Source organism: Oncorhynchus mykiss, chromosome 19 (genome assembly GCF_057628025.1).
Source record: "Oncorhynchus mykiss isolate SJ-2025 chromosome 19, ASM5762802v1, whole genome shotgun sequence".
Classification (NCBI taxonomy): Eukaryota; Metazoa; Chordata; class Actinopteri; order Salmoniformes; family Salmonidae; genus Oncorhynchus; species Oncorhynchus mykiss.
Window position 1 is genome coordinate 55,989,771 of NC_143040.1, and position 21,532 is coordinate 56,011,302.

The 21,532-nt window shown below is 45.2% G+C and overlaps 1 protein-coding gene across 6 annotated transcripts in view; it reads right to left on the minus strand.

The window, feature by feature from the left end:
• Positions 1-21,532, minus strand: part of LOC110498370 (ral GTPase-activating protein subunit alpha-2) — a 181,871-nt gene that overhangs the window by 36,678 nt on the left and 123,661 nt on the right. For all 6 annotated transcript variants that reach the window (XM_090211419.1, XM_090211421.1, XM_090211420.1 and 3 more), the window contains 2 exons: positions 13,042-13,200; positions 10,825-10,952 (listed from right to left, as the gene is read on the minus strand). In XM_090211419.1, the coding sequence (XP_090067545.1) occupies positions 10,825-10,952; positions 13,042-13,200 (287 nt within the window). The remainder of the gene's footprint in view (positions 1-10,824; positions 10,953-13,041; positions 13,201-21,532) is intronic.

The window sequence follows — 21,532 nt, forward strand, 5'->3', positions numbered from 1 at the left end:
CCACGGGGAAACAATGGAGATAGGCCAGAAGAAGAGCATGCGCTCCCTTTGAACTGTTTAAAGAGGCAACTTATAAATAATCAACTAATTCCTCTTTAAAATAACCAATTAAGGCAGTGACATTAAAGGCAATGGAGCAAATCTTCAGACAGTGGTTCTAGTCTCATTATGATAAAAGAGAATTGAAAAGCTAGCATAATGCCCAATTTAGGACAAAATTTAGCGAGGTCAAAGGTTTCTTGACAAAAGAAGTCCCTAACCCAGGGTCACATCACAGAGACCGAGTGATTCCTGGGGTAATGGCTGAGTGACATTTTACTGACATTTCCCGGTTACATTGAATACGGGCCGTCTCGAGACGGGATATCGTGGATATCCTTGAATGCGACAGAGAAGAGCGAGCCCTGGTCTTTTCAGGGGACATTCTCAGTGCTATGGACGGTGATGACGAGAGACTGAGATATTGAATGGTAATCACTGGAGCAGAGATAATGGATGATTGAAGGCTCTCTCCGTGACGCTGGAGGATTTCAATATCAGAGCAGACCTAGAACGGGGATCCTTATCAGGGCAGGCGTCAGACAAAGAAGAGTGAAATATGGGCTCCAACATAGGCACACGACCACAGCGATTAGCAAGAGGATAAAAAAAATGCTGGCAAACAAAGAAGCCAGCTTTATCTTGACAAAGGCTGTCCAGTGCCTCGTTGAAACAAGAGATAGAGAGGGGGAGAGAGAAATGGAAAGAAGGACAGAAAGAGGGGTTTTTACATATATTCTTTCCTCCATCTTCTACAAGATATCAAGCCTAAGGAGACAGGAGTGTAACAGAGCCCAGTGTTTGAGTGCTCCAGGCCCACTGATTCTGATGAGGAATAATGGACCAAGCAGCAACCCTAGAAAACTCTCCGGACCATTCCAGCGTCAGGGCCTTCACTATCCATTCACACATATCCCATCAACATGGACACACACACACACACACACACACAGTTTTGCTTTTCTGCCAAGAGCGTAACAAAAGAAAATACAAATCCTATTTATGCCTAGATTCCAAGTGCGGAGGCTTCCCAGGAAAGCTCATTAACCCTCCCTCAAGAACCCCGAGACAAAAGAGGGGAAACAAAACCAAACTAATCAATGAAAACGCAGCCATTGTAGGGGAAACAAGAACAAGCATCCATTTGTATAACCTGAGAGGGCTAACAGCTTTCCTTTAGTGGCGTTTGGTTGGCTGGCTGGCTTGGGGAGGGGAGGAGAGGAGAAAGTTCATTAATTAAACAGGGCTAGGGGAACAGATGGAATGGCTAGCTAAATGCTAATCACTTAAAGCAGAGAGATGTTAAACCCTCCGTAGATCCACACACACACATCAATCACTATTAACATGTCCTTTTCACTGAAATGTACTGTGGTACCGGTACCGAGTCAGTGAAAGGCAGAGAGGACGGCCATCCATATGCAAGGACTCAAAGTATTGATACACCGTAATGCTGGGGCTTGATCATGCACAGAGTAAAACAGTAGACTACACACACAGAGTAGGACCACTGCTGTCCACAGCTATGACTGCTAACAAAGCCAAACACTTAACATGAATAAACCATCAACACCAATCTTCTCAGAGAAAGACTTTTCAACCAGGGATTCCTTTAACGCATGTTGTTCTCCACAAATCAATAGATCATTTAACTCCATAACAACAAGACATATGGAAGAATGGCCCAGGGTTTAATAGCGTGCAACAGAGACAGCTTTCACAGTTATTAGAACTAGGGGTGTCTAATGGCTACCGAACCCCTCCGGGGTTTACTCCTGACAAGTTCATAATGATGGTCCCAGTAACGCTACCTGACACCTCACACCTTCCAACTGGGGCTGGCTGGCTGGTGGGAGAGTAAGGGGGATCCCACGCAGACCTGGCAACCTCTCTGCCTTTCACTGCACTCTTACAAACAGACAGATGTCAGGCATGAATGCATAACAGACGGAGCAGGGAGGGGAGGGGCATGGGTTCAAGTTTAAAGATACCAAATTGACATGAATGGACATTCTTTCAGTAACATTACACTGTGTTGTAATGTGTAAAAACAGGGATCTGAAACATTCAGTGTCTTATCAGGTTGGCATATGTATTGGAAACAACATTTGGTTTGTGCAGCAACTGTGAACGGTGCATCTTTATTTGTAACTTTTTATTAGCTTACAACTTCAAAGACCAATTCAATATTAGCTCGATCAACACAATCACAATTTTGAATGGACACTTTATAAATTCTTCCATTTAAGAGGCTATGGACAGTTTAACTTCAGTACCCATAACACAAACTCCAACAAAACATTAGACAAACAAGCAGCACTTTATTTTTGGGACTAAACCACCCTTACCCCTCGTCCTCTCTGTGTTCTTCTCATGCCCAGGATCAGTGCACAAACACAAACCGTGTGTGTATGGCATTTAAGGGCCCTGCACTGTCATCAAGCCCCTCAGTCCCTGCTGTCAGCCGTCTGTTTCTACGCCTGCTCTACCTGTGTTTAAGAGTCTGGCCCTGCTCTGCGCTCCGCTTAGCCACCGGCTCGAGGGCTTTCACTGAGGGTGCGTGAGAGACCCCTTTTGTTAGAGGTAGTATTGGGGGGAGAGGGAAGAGGGAGGGAGAATTTTTTATTTTTATGCTATGAGTCATTCTGCATTAGCAGTGGGGGAGGGAGGGAAGGGAGGGGGTGGAGAGGGAAGAGAATACTTTTGCATGAAGCTAGACGCCATATGCCATCCGGCCAGGCTGCCTCCTGAGTCAGGGCTGGGTTTGACAGGCCTGTGCGTGCCCCCCTCTCCCCCCTAGCCCTCCAGGCCCTTCTTAGCCTCAGTGGCAGAGCTGTCTGCTGTTCGGAGACTGAGTGGGCGTGGAGTGGTGGTGTGTGGGTGCTGGGTGGGAGGGACTCAGTGATCTGAACACATCGGACATTGTCATGAGCCCCAGGAACAGCTGGTCAGCTGGAGAGGTGTGGGAGCAGTCGGAGAGCGGAGGAGTGGAGGGAAAGGCAGTGCGCTACACTGATAATGGGATTAGGTTAAAACATTCAGTAAAATGGCATAAAGCCCAACCACAGGCCCCTTTCCATCCAGTCCCCGGCCCCCACCAAACTCAAGCCCAGCCTATTGCCTAGGTAACTTCACCCAAGACCTGCTTCACCCAACAACAGTCTCCAAACCAACTCACCTCCCTCAGTTACCCCAACCTACCTCCAACCTGCCTAGCACTGCAGGCCCAAAGCCTGCCACAGATTTCTTGGGTCCCATTGGGTCAGAGTGGTCCCTGAGAGCCGGACTGTGACAGAGCTGGACTGGACACATACAGTAACAATACCCTAAACTAATAGAAGCAAGTGGCTCTTTTACACGACATCACAACCCCTCTAAATCGAAGGCAAAGACAGAGGTGAGTTAGAGCTGTACACATCACTTCTCACTGATAGGCTTATGGAAGAGGGATGTTGGCTAGTTATCCACAGCTCAGCTCACCCCTCTTAAATGGGCCAGACCAGTATAGAGCTCACACTGTGCCAAGCCAAGCACTCAGTTCACAGGCAGACTGGTGAGTGTTATGGCACAACAGCTGGCAAATAAAGGCCTATCAAGCAATGCTAAATAATACATGTTCAGCTACACTAACATGACAGCTTCCATTCATAACCTCCTTTCATAGACTGAAGCATGCTTTCATCTTGACTAGGTAAAGAATCTTCTTGTACTAAAGAAGACATTGTTATCCATGTAGGGACAATGACAAAGGGAAACCAAGCCTTATTCAGAGGAGAGTGAGAATACAACACCCAATACTACTAAAACCCCAATTAAACATGCATGGCCACCGGGGAGTAGAAAAACTACAGAAAGCAGTAGGCCAATATCAACTGCAAGAGTCTCACATATATGTTTTTATGAGCATGCAAAGGCTGAGTTACAGAGCTGGTAGAGCGGTATGCTATATGAGGCTGGGCCTGTATCACTGTGCTCCGTTAGGTGGGCAGCAGTCCTAGCTTCCACTGGGCTCTGTTAGGTGGGCAGCAGTCCTAGCTTCCACTGGGCACCGTTAGGTGGGCAGTAGTTCTAGCTTCCACTGGGCACCGTTAGGTGGGCAGCAGTCCTAGCTTCCACTGGGCTCCATTAGGTGGGTAGCAGTCCTAGCTTCCACTGGGCTCCATTAGGTGGGCAGCAGTCCTAGCTTCCACTGGGCTCCATTAGGTGGGCAGCAGTTCTAGCTTCCACTGGGCTCCGTTAGGTGGGTAGCAGTCCTAGCTTCCACTGGGCTCCGTTAGGTGGATAGCAGGCCTAGCTTCCACTGGGCTCCGTTAGGTGGGTAGCAGTCCTAGCTTCCACTGGGCTCTGTTAGGTGGATAGCAGGCCTAGCATAATGTTTCTGTCATCATTTCCTTTGACCATAAAAAGCTTCTGGACATGAGAACAGCGATTTGGATGAATATTTCTACTTGAACGAGTCGGAGGCACAGGACATACTGCTCACCCAGGACCAGACCCTAATGGACCAGAATCCAAAAAGGCAGCATAAGAGAGGGCGACGTGCAGGTACCCTGACAAAACTACGTAAGAGAGTACATAAACCGCGAGACTATCATCGAGACTATCCAATAATTGGAATCATCATCCTTTCACTCCCTCCTCTCTACCTTCTCTACCTATGTATCCGCTGTTAAAGCCACATTCTGAATCACTCTGAATTTCAAGCTTCTGCCTCTAACCCTAGGAAACTACTTTCCAACTTTTCCTCCCTCCTTAATCCCCCACGCCCTCCGTGGACAACTTTGTCAACCACTTTGGAAAAAAAGGTTGACGACATCCGCTACTCAGTCACTCAGCATTTAGAGACCACTTGTCTCACTCACACAAAACTAGCCTACGCCTTGACCTCTTTCTCCCCTCTCTCTCCAGATGACATCCTGCGACTAGTGAGGTCTGGCCACAAGACAACCTGCCTGCTCGAACCCATCCCCTCCTCCAGACGATCTCTGGAGACCTTCTCCAATTCCTCATCAACTCATCCCTGGCCACTGGCTGCGTCCCCTCTGAGTTCAAAATGGCCCGAGTTGCTCCCCTCCCCAAGAAACCAACAATTGACTCATCTGACGTCAAAAACTATAGACCGGTATCCCTTCTTTCTTTTCTTTCCAAATCACTTGAGCGTGGTGTCTCCGATAAACTTTCTCGTTATCTCTCTCAGAACAATCTTCTTGACCCTAACAAGTCAGGCTTCAAGACGGGTCACTCAACCGAGACTGCTCTTCTTTGTGTAACGGAGGCTCTCCGCATTGCCAAAGCTGACTCGCTCTCCTCTGTTCTCGTCCTACTAGATCGATCCCTGTCTTTGACACCGTGAACCATCAGATCATCCTGTCCACCTTCTCAGGGCTGGGCGTCGCAGGCTATGCACACTATTGGATTGCATCCTACATGGCAGGCCGCTCTTACCAGGTGACTTGGAGAGGATCTATGTCTGCGCCACATACTCTCACTATTGGTGTCCCCCAGGGCTCGGTTCTAGGCCCTCTACTCTTCTTGCTATACACCAAGTCACTCGGCTCCGTCACATCCTCACACGTGGTCTCTCCTATTATTGCTACGCGGATGACACTCAACTACTTTTCTCCTTCTCCCCTTCTGACACCCAGGTGGCAACACGCATCTCTGTGTGCCTGGCAGATATCTCAACTTGGATGTAGGCCCATCACCTCAAACTCAATAAGATGGAACTGCTCTACCTCCCGGGGAAGACCTGCCCACTCAAAGACCTCTCCATCACGGTTGACAACTCCACAGTGTAGAGTGTTGCTCTCCCTGGAACCCTGGACAACACCCTGCCGTTCACTGCAAACATCAAAGCAGTGACCCGCTCCTGCAGGTTCATGCTCTACAACATCCGTAGATTGAGCATGAGGTTCTAATCCAGGTACTCTCCCGTCTGGACTACTGCAACTCGATGTTGGCTGGGCTCCCGACTTGCGCCATCATACCCCTGCAACTTATCCAGAATGTAGCAGCCTGCCTGGTTTTCAACCTTCTCTCATGTCACCCTGCTCATCCGCACACTCCACTGGCTTCCAGTTGAAGCTTACATCCACTACAAGACCTTGGTTCTTACCTACAGAACAGCAAGAGGGACTGCCCCTCCCTACCTTCAGGCTATGTTCAAACCCTACACCCCAAACCAAGCACTCCGTTCTGCCATCTCAGGTCTCTAAGCCCTCCCAGCTCCTGATCAGCCCAGTCCAAGCTCTTCTCTGTCCTGGCACCCCAATGGTGAAATCAGCTTCCCCCTGAATCTAGCACAGCAAAGTCCCTGCCCATCTTCAGAAAACATCTGAAACAGTATCTTAAATATCCTCTTCCTCACCTCGATCCACAGATGATACAATTTATGTTGCACTCCACACGGCCCTTTCCTACCTGGACAAGAGGAACACCTATGTGAGAATGCTGTTCATCAACTACAGCTCAGCGTTCAACACCATAGTTCGTCACTAAGCTAAGGACACTGGGACTGAACACCTTCCTGTGCAACTGCATGCTGGACTTCCTGACGGCCTACCCCCAGGTGGTGAGGGTAGGTAACAACACATCCGCCACATCTTCACTGGCTGCATCACCATTTGATATGGCAAATGGTTGGCAACCTGACAGCAAGGCGCTACAGAGGGTAGTGCATATGGCCCAGTACATCCCTGGGGCTGAGCTCCCTGCCATCCAATCATAGATTGGGGTGCTAACCAAGACTAAACGGCGCACACACACATTACACCGGTTTTAAGGTCTCTGCACTGGCTGCCTGCGAGTTTTAGAATTAATTTTAAGATTCTTCTATTGGTTTTTAAATCAATCCACGATTGTTCACCCAAGTACATGTCAGACATGTTTTCAAGTTATGTATCCAGTAGGTCCCTCATGTCCTCTAGCACTGGCCTTCCCAAAACAATCCTAAAGCTTAGGACCAAGAGGCATGGAGGCAGCCTTTAGTTATGTCCCCAGCCTCTGGAATAGCCTGCCAGAGCACATGATGGGGGCTGAAAACCATATATTTGGCTTTGCTTTTCTTTAGGGAGCTTTTTGTTGTTCAGTTTGTGTCATTTGTTTTTATCTTATGTTTGCTGTGAAGTAAATATTTCAGCTTTTATTTTCCATGTTTTTTATTCCTTTTTGGCTGTAAAGCACATTGCGTTGCATTCCATGTCTGAAATGTGCTGTATAAATAAAGCTTGATTTGATTTGTTAGACTGTTCTCTGCTGCACCAAGTCTGGAACCAACAGGACCCTGAACAGCTTCTACTCCCAAGCCATAAGACTGCTGCATAGTTAACCAAACACCTGGACTATCTGCATTGCCCCTTTCATTGTTTTTTTACTTGTCCCATATGCTGCTGCCACTGTGTATGATCCCGTCACTTTATTCCTAGTTACATATCTACCTCCATTACCTCTTACCCCTGCACATAGACTCAGTACTGGTACCCCGTGTTTGTAGCCGAGTTATCATTACTCACTGTGTATTTATTATTACTTTTATTATTATGCGTTAAAACGTTTCTATTATTTCTCTATTTTCTTTCTCTCTGTATTGTTGGGAAGGACCCGTAAGTAAGCATTTCACTGTTAGTGTACTCCTGTTGTTTACGAAGCTGGTGACATAACATTTGATTTGGATTTGAAAAGACCGGCTCACATGACTGGCCATGGGCCATAGATTATGGCTATTGATCGCTGCCTGGAGATGGATCACTCAGTGTGTGTGTGTGTGTGTGTGTGTGTGTGTGTCTGTCTTAGGGGAGGGGAGTAAGGGCAGCGCGCAAAAGCTATTGATTCTGTCCGGCAGGGAGGCTGCGTTTCAGAATGAAGGTCAGCTCTACTTCGTCTCACCTATTAAAGGCTCCTGCCACCTAAACACACACACTATGAGTGACGGCACATCAAACCCTAGTGCCTGTTCCTGAGAGAGAATAACACTTACCGACTGTTGGATAAAGCCTCCAGCCAGAAACCCAACAGGCTACGTGCCAGCAGAGGAAGTCCACTCAGAGACACTTCTACTATAGCCACATCACTTCCACATGGTTGGAAATAAATTACACATCAGATGTCAGGGAAGTTCATCAAATTCTCTCTCTTATTAATGTATGATTGATATATGGAGTGCTACTTTGATAGTGGGAGCTTTCCCATCGGATTATTTTCCTCCCTCATGTAATGTCCTCACCAAACATAATGCATCTCCACTGACAGTGGAGTAGACAGCCAGCCAGCCAGCTTGCTGCTCAGGGTTCATACAGGGTGACTATTAGGACTCACACAGCCAAGGCAGCTGCCTCTTCCAACAAGGCCATATCAATAATAGATTACATTATGTATGATTTCTGACAGCCCTGTAACATGTCTGTGGGGGCAGGACTGTCTTTCACATTCAATAGCGCTGAGGGCTGTGAAATAATATTACTGTGTTGTCACTGAATAGCAGAATGCTGTACAGAGCTTGAGGAGAATGACACACATAAATCCGCTTTTACAGACATCATTCAAGTATGTCCGTTGGTCAGTGTTTTGTATCACACAGACAAACACACACACTTCTCAATTTGCAATGGTGCACAGTCCGCTGTAGCGGAAAGGAGGATGTCTGTGTGTGTTCTCAGGTGATGTGGCTGGTGGTCATTTTTCAATACAAAATCCAATTAGCCGTAGTGATGGTGCAGCAGAGAGCCTGGCTGCTGGAGACCTCTCCAGTTCTGTGGAGGAGGGAGCGGGAGAGAGGACACCACAGAGCAGAGCCCCACAGCGCCAGGCCAGCCTTTATTTGGATGCACAGGGGTCATGTGGCTTCTCATTGAAGAAATATTAAACGAATTACCTTGAAGAGTGGCCTGGCTACAAACAGCAGATTGAGGAGCGCCAGGGCATTGTGAGGGGGAAACGCTGGATAGGGATTTAATCTCTGCTACACAAACAGACAGGTCACTGTTCTGACTTGTACAAAAAACATTTACAACAGCAGCCATTTCTGTGACATAATCAGAGGAAGGAATGGGTCTTGCCTGTGGCTCAAGTCTAGATAAATCATTTAGTGCAGGTATTACTGATCTTTGTTGAGGTAATACATCTCAAATAGCATTCTAAATTGTATAATTTCAAACATTGTTCAGAAAATAGAGTGAACTTAATTTGCTGGTATGATTAAAAAAATACAAATATCTTTACGACATAGTTTGTGTGTGTGTGTTTGTGTGCGCTCCTTGCCTTGATAAAACAGACTCATCACCCCCATGACAAGTCTTTTGTTTAAACATAATCCTTTTCTCTTCACCAAGTCTTCCAGCCAGGAGGCCCAGACACACACAGAAACCAGTTGGCACTACCAGCGTCCATTGGCTGGGAGGCTCCATTTGTCAGCTCATCCTCCAGACCTGCAGTATGTGGGGCCTCAGCCTGGCTGGCTGCTTCACACTGCCAACGCGTCAGCTTAGCCAGCCCAGGTCAGCGCTTATCTCATCTCATAGATACGGCTGTCGTGTTGCTCTCCACCTGCTAAGGAATGCCAGGTACGCCTGGTCTTTCCCAGCCCAGTGCTGGCTCCCCTCCCCTCTGGGCTTCCAGTGCAAGCAGGCAGGCCTGTGGCAGCTCAAACCATCTCACCCTGGAGTAATTCACTTGGCGTCTGGTAACCGGCATCTTTCACTCTGCTGTCCCACTGATGCCCCCAGGGACCCTGAGAGGGGCTGATATGAGGCTCATATAACCGCACCTGTAGCCCCCCAAAACAGTGCATGTTTTCACCTTAAAAACAACTCTGCCATTACTGCCCACTCCCCTTGCCCTCTTTTCTTACACACCGCAAACCAATGAGCACAACTTGGATCCAACCTCAAAAGCTGGAGGTTGGGTGTTTCCATAGTGACCGGCAGAGAGATACTGTGGTGATGGTGAGGCTAGTCTGTATACCCTGTTCCTCTCCGGCGAGGGGCAGAGCAGCAAGGCTTTATGGGAGATTAGACCCCCCCCCGAAGCCCGCTCCAAAAAACAACGTCCCTCCCCTCTCTCAACCCTCCCCTCATTCACATGCAAATTAATCTCCATCACTGATTACGCTTGTCAACTGACATGTACAGCTGGAGTCAGGCCCTTAACAACAGGCAGGCTGTTACAGGGACAGTAGATGATACATGACGACTCAGTAGATGATACATGACGACTCAGTAGTCAGTAGATGATACATGACGACAGACAGGTTACACATAAGATCACCACTACAGACCTAGACAGCCACATGCATCTGCACATGTTACTGAGGGCTGTGTAACACAACTCAAACCAGTGCGCAGCTAATCGCTGTATGCAAATCAGCCAGTGCATCAAGATCAGTGTCAGCGCTCAACCATGCAGATCAGCCAACACAATCCACATGTGAAATAGACTGGGCAAACCACTGGCAGTGCGAATGCCATTATCACAACAATCGACACGTTTATTATTTAAATTCTTTCATATGAGCATTGTGAAGAAGATTGTGAGGAATAACAGAAATACAAATAAACTTTTATATACATCTAGCTAGCTGTATATAAACATTTATTTATATTTCTTTTATTTCTCACAATCTTCACAATGCTAGATAAATAGATAGATAGATGGATAGATCCTGACCAATTACCTATCTTTGAATATAAAAATATACCCTTCCTCGGCCTACCTATCTGCTGAAGTTCTGCGATCAGACAGGACTGTAGGAAAGGTAGAGGCAACAGAGTAAAGAGTAAACAGAAAGGATACAAGCTCTGGTAGAGCGTCAGGCGGGACTTGACAGCTCTGCTGGCGTTGATGCAGGTGGCGCGCACCAGGCTGGGCAGTAGCGTTCCAGTGACGATGGCCCCGTTGAACAAAGGCCCAAAGAAAGGGACCTACAAGGGGAAGGAGAGAGAGGGATAGAGGGAGAAAGAAACAAATACGAAGAAAGAAGAAGAAAGTTAACATGTTATATTATTCAGATAAAATGCTATAAAAAAATGCTGGTTAAGTCATAAAATCATATGAAATGAGTGTGCTTTGAAATGCGCGAGACATCTCAAATGGGCACAGGGTTAGAGTTAGGTTTGAGTGATTAAGGTTTGAGTTGTGTTATTTAACATGACAATCACACACATCTAATGCAAATCAATGTAGAGTAAGAGAAATGACTGTCGATACCAGAGAAAAAACCTCTATTGAACAAATACAATGGCAGTTCTCTGTGTTTGAGAGCAGCACGCATATGTGTGTGTGTGGTTGGTGTGTGTGACACACGCGTCTGCTGATGGGTTTTTGGGGAGATCTTAAATCTGCTGAGTTGAATAATCGTTGACCTGGAATGTGACGTGAATGTCAGAGCCCCTTCATAAACCCTGCTGTCTACTCTGCATGGAATAGCTCATTATACAGAAAGTCCCTCCACTTCAATGATTGGAACGTACTTCAAACTGACATCTAGCTCTAGAACACCATAGAATATGAATGAGAGGGGGGTTCTGAGTATGGTGGAGGTTTGGGCTGAAGACTGGGTGGTTTTAACCTCTTTGGGCTAGGGGGCAGTATTTTGACGTCTGGATGAAAAGCGTGCCCAAAGTAAACTGCCTGTTACTCAGGCCCAGAAGCTAGGATATGCATATAATTGGTAGATTTGGATAGAAAACACTTTGAAGTTTCTAAAACTGTTAGAATAATGTCTGAGTATAACAGAACTGATTTGGCAGGCAAAACCCCGAGCACAATCCATCAAGGGAATGTTTTTGTTGTTGAGGTCATTGTGTTTTCCAATTGTTTTCTATGGGAGGTACTATTTACGAGGAACCTGGTTGCAGTTTATTTGGCTTCCACTAGATGTCAAATGTCTTTAGAAAAGAAAAGTTGTTTGAAATGTTTGGACCAAGTTTACAGGTAACTTATTAGATACTTTGTAGGCATGTTGGGCGAGTTGAAACCGGTGTATTTATGAATCAAATGCGCCAAATAAATTGACATTTTTGGGACATAAAGAAGGAAGGACAAAAGGACCATTTGTGATGTTTCTGGGACATTTTGGAGTGCCAACAGAAGAAGATCTTCAATGGTAAGGCTTTAATTATATCGCTATTTCTGACTTTTGTGGCGCGATAATTGGTTGGGACAATATTTTTGGACAATATTAGCCATTGCTAGTCTATCGGCCGTTGAGGATTGGCGCAGCCGATGTCTTCTATGGAGCGCAAGCGCACTTGCCTCGTGTCAAACTGTTGCAAGCCGGCACCACTTACTCGTTCATTGCTAGCTGTCCTTGAGGAACCTCTGGCTGGACAGCATCTTCTTAACTACCTACTACTGCTGCATAGCTTAAGCACACTTGAAAATGACACAAGGCAGGTAGACATATTGAAAGTGTCCATTAATTTACTGTTCGGCAAAACAATGTCCATATACAGGCGGCAGCACTTTCCATAACAAGACACCGGTTTTGTCATCAAAATGTTCAAATTTAATGATATTGTCCATCGGTCTCCTTGACCCCAAAAAAACGGTATCGGCATTGGCCTTAATAAATCCATATTGGTTGTTCGCTAGCACATACCCACAGTGATGGTGATGCACTGTAGTGGAAGAGGAGGGCATTACTTTCCATCTCAGAGTCACACAGCTGGACAGGCAGACAGACAGTTAACCCACTAAACCAACAAGCTAGTTTGGTGGGACACTGGGAAAGAGAGTTAAGAGGGGTTTGTTGAGAAAGTCAGATAGATTGGAGCAGTGCGGGAATATGTGTTTGATAAATTTTAGTAGAGAAATTGTGAAAATAGCACCCATTATATTTTTTTTAATGTAAAAAAGACAGTAAGTAAAATAGTCTATGACACCACCCATTACAGACATGGATTTAATGGAAAATAATCAACCAAGTGTAGAAGCAAACTCATTGTGACAAACTACCATATTGGTTTTGCATTGAGTATTCAGAGCAGCCAACCAGCTGATCTGTAGTACCTGTGGTTTCTTCATGATCTGGATGAAGAACGTGTGGTTCTTCATGGGGTACACGATGATCAGCACGTCTCCAAAGTCAGTGGGGATGATGCCGCGTCGGTAGTCCCTGCTGTGCTCCGACCACACTATGTGAACTTCATCGTTTCCCAGGTGACGCAGCTGCACCGGAACAAATCACACGCTTTAGACATGGCTAGCAACGGTGATCACATTTAAAAAAAACATATTGTCATTACTATAAAAAACAAATATATATATATAGATAGGTTAGCTATTACCACAGCTCTGGGTGTTGTGACAATGTAAAACATCTCCTAATTTCAACTTTGATTGGAAATTCAAATAACAAAAAAACATTTTAAAACCAATCATGGAAATGAACTTTACTCCAAATTGCATCCAATTGCCATGTTCTATTCATAAATACAACTTCAGTTAGGACAGAAATTACAGGAAATTGGCAGATTGTTATTTTAACTCTATTTTTGAACCAAGACATAGGAGCGAGAAAGGAGAAAGAACACTCTTGCCCCAGTATTGTGGTTGACATGGACATTGAGTGATGGGCAAAAGACCTGCCGTTCGAACCAACGGTCTTTACCCTTCATTAATGGGGCAGAGTTGATCCCTGACCACATGACCTTACCAGGATAGACTGGGCCAAAGAGTATTTCCTGCCTAGGTGAAGAGATTAGGAAGAACTCCTGTCCCTGATCATGTGGCATCATGACTGCTAAGACTGAGCCTCCTCGCTGACTGACTCGCTGAGAGAAGAAGAAAACATGTGCTAATGTACTTGGGTCTAATGAGCCATTAAGAAAACATGGCCTCGCTACCCAAAAAATGCAATTAGCACATTCTATTATAACCCCTTAATTATGCTAATGGTTTAATGTTAAACAAATCCACAACCCGCTGATTGCACGTCGTGCTCACTGGTTGATCTCATCTGTACAGGCGCAGGTCAGACCAGACAGACAGGGACAAATTAACCAAGAATGTTGAATATGCATGTCGAAGTTGCCCACAAAAATCCTAGGGATGTTAATTAACATTAGACATTTTACATAGAATGAGTTGAACCAAGAGGCAGGACTGTCTGGGTAAATGCTAATGCATCTTTGTGTTCTCCTTCAGCAAGCTCTCCAACACCAGGGAATATGTTTAATAATAACAATACAAATGTTTGGTGGCTGCTAATATTTGTCCTATTTCATACATGTACAAGTATGTATTATAAGCATGCGTGAATTGGAAATGTGTTTTTTGCATATACCAACTGTCCCTGAGACACCCTCGGAGAGCGGCATCACGGCGAAATTAGGAGTCAGGACAATATGGACCATCACGGTAAAGGAGGATATTGGTTTGTGGGAAGGTCGATTTCAATGATATATGAATAGAGGAGGATGTCAGAAAAGCAGGAATTGCTGATTAAATCAGGGGAAGAATCACATCCCTGTCCCTACTACACAGTACTGTAGCTATATGTGGCACTAGAAGCTCTCCTATGTGTGGCCTCAATTAAAGGCCCTTGTCCAATTGGCCCTCAAGGTTTGGCGATATATCAAATTCATTCCATTAATTTGAATTTAGGTTTTTGCGTGATAATACAAATGCAAGAATCCAATTATTATTATTATTGAGCTTTTATGTCCGCTTGTTCTCACGTTAACTTTTTGGCCTCGTCTCCTTCGCTCCTTCTGTGCACCTTCTCATTTACACTAGAGATCTGTATATAATGACAAGATGCTCATATGTCCACCTCAACAATGGGAGTCGTTGCCCCAAAGGCAGGAAGGCAAGTGACAAAGGCGGGAAAGCATTGGGCTTATTTTGGACAGACTTGGGTGAGAGTGAAACCTCTCGCTTCGTACTCTTCCTCTCGGTTTACACACACATACCAAGCCTCTCCCCCTGACACTGTCTACAACAAAGATGAGAGATCACTTCTTCTTCTCTGACAAGCAATTTCAACTCACTATTTAAACTGAAAAAAATTATAAACGCAATATGCAACAATTTCAAAGATTTTACTGAGTTGCAGTTCATATAAGGAAATCAGTCAATTGAAATAAATTCATTCGGCCCTAATTTATGGATTTCACATGACTGTGCAGGGGTGCAGCCATGGGTGGGCCTTGGAGGGCATAGGCCCACCCACTGGAGAGCCAGGCCCACCCACTTGGGAGCCAGGCCCAGGCAATCAGAATGAGTTTTTCCCCACAAAAGGTCTTTATTACAGACAAATACGTCTCAGCACCCACCGCAGGTGAAGCAGCTGGATGTGGAGGTCCTGGGCTGGTGTGGTTACACGTGGTCTGAAGGTTGTGAGGCCAGTTGGACACACTGCCAAATTCTCTAAAACTATGTTGGAGGCAGCTTATGGTAGAGAAACAAACATTGAATTATCTGGCATCAGCTCTGGTGGACATTCTTGCAGTAAGCATGCCAATTGCACGCTCCCTCAAAACATCTGTGCATTGTGGTGTGACAAAACTGCTCAATTTCATGTGGTCATTTATTGTACCTGGCACAAGGTGCACCTGTACAATGATCATGCTGTTTAATCAGCTTCTTGATATGCCACACCTGTCAGGTGGATGGATTATCTTGGCAAAAGAGAGATGCTCACTAACAGGGATGTAAACAAATTTGTGCACAACATTTGTGAAAAATACACTTTTTGTTTGTATGGAACATTTCTGGGACTTTTGACTTCAGCTCATGAAATATGGGACCAACACTTTACATGTTGCGTTTATATTTTTGTTCAGTGGTAAATTTGAGGTTTGGTCCAACAGAATCAGTCATATGGACACCAAAACATTATTTTAATAGAGAGAGAAGTTCACCTTACTAATGCTTGTGTACTAAAACATCTGTTGTTTTTAAGCCTAGGCATTGGGTTTGAGATTGCCATATAAACTAACTCATATAGGATAGAAAAGTGTGTGTGCGCATTAATAGAGGCCTGTCCTGACTGTCTGTGTGTGTAGAATGACCCCATGATATCTAGGCACTCAGCCAAAGACTTGACACAAATTAACTGGTTCCTCTTAGCTTCACTGGAGACAGAGCAAAGTGTTATTCTGCACACCAGTGAGAGCTATTGTTCTGCTTGGAGCCTGTTTCTGGGTGAAAGACTCATGTTTTGTGTGTGTGTGTGTGTGTGACCAGCACGACCATACATCATCTGGGCCGACAGTCAAAGGCACTTGCTTGCCCAACTTGGGGGAACCGTTGAGCTACTGTTAGAGGAAGTATGTCCGGAGTGACTTCCTGTCATTCTGGCCCCTATTGTTCTCACTCAGGTGCGACAGACTGAGGCAACCAAAACTCCAGATCCGTGGTACTGATCTGATCACCATAGGACTGATGAGGTTAATGTAAAGTGAGGGACCAGAGCGCGAGTGCACTCGGCTTGGCGAAGCTCATTGAACGAGGGACCAGAGTGCAGGTGACTCCTTGTGAGGGCATTAGACTTAGTGAAGTTCAAATTATAATGTGGAGTTTTATTTTTTTATTTCACCTTTATTTAACCAGGTAGGCTAGTTGAGAACAAGTTCTTATTTGCAACTGCGACCTGGCCAAGCTCAAGCATAGCAGTGTGAACAGACAACAACACAGAGTGTTGGACTGGAGCGTGAGTGGTCTTGCGAGGGCCCTCGGCTCAGTGAAGCTCAATTGATTTAGCCTCTCCTCATTATTAGTTAAAGGTAGAATTTACACCACAACTTTCTAACCATACCCTTTTTATGTCTCAACTCTTCAAATTGCACGCAGAGCAGGCACTACTAAAACAGGAGTATCAATGAATATTGCTTCTGGAAAATGAATGCTCAGTTTGTCTCTCGCGGCATTGCGGTACCAGGTACTGCTAGCAGCATTTTAGCCAAAGACTGCTATAGTAGCTAGTCGGATTTATAAGTGTGCAATATGCATTTAAAACACAATTCTATAAGGAATTGGCCACTCACTCTCATTCTGAGAAATAAGGTAGGCTACTTGATGTCAACATTTGAACAAAGTGGACAGGCTAGCATGCTGTTAAAACAGTTGGAGACAGACACATGGGTGTGTTCATAACAATTCAACTGTTCAACCGTGTTAGCTAGGGAACACATCCAAGTTGGCTAAACTTGAAATAAAAAGATTAGCTGGCTATTCATTAGCATGTGGCCTTGTGCTTGAGAGATTGTTTATGAGATCTTTGTTAATTTTCTATAATGCCTGCTACAATAAGTTAGTCATTATTAGTGAATGTGCATTACGTGGTTCTGATCATTTTTTATTTTTTTTACAAAAAAGTGCATTTTCATAGATAGACTTGAAAGTTTGATCAGTGATTATTAAAAAATAAATAATCAGGTTACACTATTTTGATAATATAATTAAATTACAAGTGGGTCTTATGGTTGTGGAAGGCTTATATTTAGCCTAGGTATAACTTCACAAGCCCTGAATTCATTAGATGAATGCTGACTGTTTGAAATGCAGTGTATTTGACCTTTAAATTGTACAACAAGACTTATTTAGAGAAAACATAAAAAAATATAAATTTATATTGTGAATCGCCTAGAAGTTAGAAAATGTAGATGTGATTTGTAGGCCATACCAACCAGCCCCATCTCAGTGTCCTCCCACAAGGCCCATGGGTCTCATCCCATTAACACACAGCAAAGCAGGCCTCTCAGCAGTACAGTCCATTATAAAAACAACAGAGCAGGCCTCACAGCAGTACAGTCCATTATAAAAACAGCAGAGCAGGCCTCACAGCAGTACAGTCCATTATAAAAACAGCAGAGCAGGCCTCACAGCAGTACAGTCCATTATAAAACAGCAGAGCAGGCCTCTCAGCAGTATAGTCCATTATAAAAACAATAGAGCAGGCCTCTCAGCAGTACTTTATAAAAACAGCAGAGCAGGCCTCTCAGCAGTACAGTCCATTATAAAAACAACAGAGCAGGCCTCTCAGCAGTACAGTCCATTATAAAAACAACAGAGCAGGCCTCTCAGCAGTACAGTCCATTATAAAAACAACAGAGCAGGCCTCTCAGCAGTACAGTCCATTATAAAAACAACAGAGCAGGCCTCTCAGCAGTACAGTCCATTATAAAAACAACAGAGCAGGCCTCTCAGCAGTACCTTATAAAAACAGCAGAGCAGGCCTCTCAGCAGTATAGTCCCTTATAAAAACAACAGAGCAGGCCTCTCAGCAGTACCTTATAAAAACAGCAGAGCAGGCCTCTCAGCAGTACAGTCCCTTATAAAAACAACAGAGCAGGCCTCTCAGCAGTACAGTACATTATAAAAACAGCAGAGCAGGCCTCTCAGCAGTACAGTCCATTATAAAAACAGCAGAGCAGGCCTCTCAGCAGTACAGTCCATTATGAAAACAGCAGAGCAGGCCTCTCAGCAGTACAGTTAATTATGAAAACAGCAGAGCAGGCCTCTCAGCAGTAGAGTCCATTATAATAACAGCAGAGCAGTAGCCCAGTTAAGCCATGGTGCCTGAGGCTGGTAGTGAGCGTGAGGCCGCCGGGTGCCGCTAGCTCTGACATTAGGACCCTACATGGCCTGACCCCCACCTCACAGGTCACTCCTGTAACCATATTACCACAACCAGTTGCTGCCCTCAAGCCCACAATTGGATTGGAGGAATTCATTATTTTTCCTAATTTTCCTTTCTGGTTTAAATGGGGCCCGTTTTTTCCCTTTCTTTCTTTCCCTCAGACAGACAATCTGGCCAGCGAAAGCCTCCCCCACCCCACTACACACAGTACGCACTTGAGAGCGGGCGGGTGGGCGAGGCTGAACGTTTTATTTGTAAAATGACAGAGAAACTTCCTGCCTGGATGCCGATAAAGCCTCTTTTTCATCCCAATCTCATCCCCCTCCCTCCCACCCCCTTTAAGCCTCCACACCCGCTGCCGAGCTGCCAATTTCTGTATCGCCTGTGGCTAGCGCGGGGTTCTGGGAGGAGAGGAGTGCAATTACAGGGGCTCCCAGTCAAATGAATCGAAGAGGGCCAACGGCACACACCAGTGCCTCACACCAGCTAGCCAAAATCGAATCTTGCGCATGCTAACTAATTTCCGCAGCCACCGAGCACAGGTTCAGTATGGGGTCGGTGCAGGACTGTTTTTTGGGGCGAGGGGGGAAGGGAGGTGTTGGTGGTGCGGAGGTGGTATATGAGGAGGACCTGATGAATTTCTTATCTTCGTGGGACACCGCATGAGAAGATAGGCTGCATGGGCAGGGGCTTCGCAGCTCATTTCTCCATGCTAACTGCTGCTGGTGTGCTACAGCCAGGGAAAAAGCTGAAGCGCCCATCGATCGCTCCCGTCGTCACGGCCGGAATGGGATAAAAAGGTCCTGCCGGCATCCGCCTGGCCCCTGCCCTGCCAGGGTCAGCTAATGGCTGAATTTGGGCCCCAGTCACTGGCACCCAGGGAGGGGGGCAGGAAGGGTGAACAGGTCCAGGAATCACAGTCATTACCGTAGCCACACATGCCTCTTCTCACACGCCTGCTCCTCTCTCTACTCCTCAGGCCTGCCCAGGGTTTACTAATCAATGCCAGAACACAGGAGTCACACCACCTGATCTCAGCTTAGCACAGAGTGAAGAGCCAAGACAGCACACATATACAGTGCCTTGCGAAAGTATTCGGCCCCCTTGAACTTTGCGACCTTTTGCCACATTTCAGGCTTCAAACATAAAGATGTAAAACTGTATTTTTTTGTGAAGAATCAACAACAAGTGGGACACAATCATGAAGTGGAACGACATTTATTGGATATTTCAAACTTTTTTAACAAATCAAAAACTGAAAAATTGGGCGTGCAAAATTATTCAGCCCCTTTACTTTCAGTGCAGCAAACTCTCTCCAGAAGTTCAGTGAGGATCTCTGAATGATCCAATGTTGACCTAAATGACTAATGATGATAAATACAATCCACCTGTGTGTAATCAAGTCTCCGTATAAATGCACCTGCACTGTGATAGTCTCAGAGGTCCGTCAAAAGCGCAGAGAGCATCATGAAGAACAAGGAACACACCAGGCAGGTCCGAGATACTGTTGTGAAGAAGTTTAAAGCCGGATTTGGATACAAAAATATTTCCCAAGCTTTAAACATCCCAAGGAGCACTGTGCAAGCGATAATATTGAAATGCAAGGAGTATCAGACCACTGCAAATCTACCAAGACCTGGCCGTCCCTCTAAACTTTCAGCTCATACAAGGAGAAGACTGATCAGAGATGCAGCCAAGAGGCCCATGATCACTCTGGATGAACTGCAGAGATCTACAGCTGAGGTGGGAGACTCTGTCCATAGGACAACAATCAGTCGTATATTGCACAAATCTGGCCTTTATGGAAGAGTGGCAAGAAGAAAGCCATTTCTTAAAGATATCCATAAAAAGTGTCGGTTAAAGTTTGCCACAAGCCACCTGGGAGACACACCAAACATGTGGAAGAAGGTGCTCTGGTCAGATGAAACCAAAATTTAACTTTTTGGCAACAATGCAAAACGTTATGTTTGGCGTAAAAGCAACACAGCTCATCACCCTGAACACACCATCCCCACTGTCAAACATGGTGGTGGCAGCATCATGGTTTGGACCTGCTTTTCTTCAGCAGGGACAGGGAAGATGGTTAAAATTGATGGGAAGATGGATGGAGCCAAATACAGGACCATTCTGGAAGAAAACCTGATGGAGTCTGCAAAAGACCTGAGACTGGGACGGAGATTTGTCTTCCAACAAGACAATGATCCAAAACATAAAGCAAAATCTACAATGGAATGGTTCAAAAATAAACATATCCAGGTGTTAGAATGGCCAAGTCAAAGTCCAGACCTGAATCCAATCGAGAATCTGTGGAAAGAACTGAAAACTGCTGTTCACAAATGCTCTCCATCCAACCTCACTGAGCTCGAGCTGTTTTGCAAGGAGGAATGGGAAAAAATTTCAGTCTCTCGATGTGCAAAACTGATAGAGACATACCCCAAGCGACTTACAGCTGTAATCGCAGCAAAAGGTGGCGCTACAAAGTATTAACTTAAGGGGGCTGAATAATTTTGCACGCCCAATTTTTCAGTTTTTGATTTGTTAAAAAAGTTTGAAATATCCAATAAATGTCGTTCCACTTCATGATTGTGTCCCACTTGTTGTTGATTCTTCACAAAAAAATACAGTTTTATATCTTTATGTTTGAAGCCTGAAATGTGGCAAAAGGTCGCAAAGTTCAAGGGGGCCGAATACTTTCGCAAGGCACTGTAGACAGGGTAGCGTTCTGCAGTCATTTCACTCTGTACACTGTTTGAAGCCTTTTTTTGTATGGGTCGATCCACCAATTAGTGCCTTTTGAGTAGTGTAACTTGGTGAAAAAAAACTTATGTCACCTAATTTTTACAATCGGACATAAAGACCACATGTTCAACTGAATGAAAAACACTTTTTCCCATCTCAAAAGGTTGAATTAAAAAA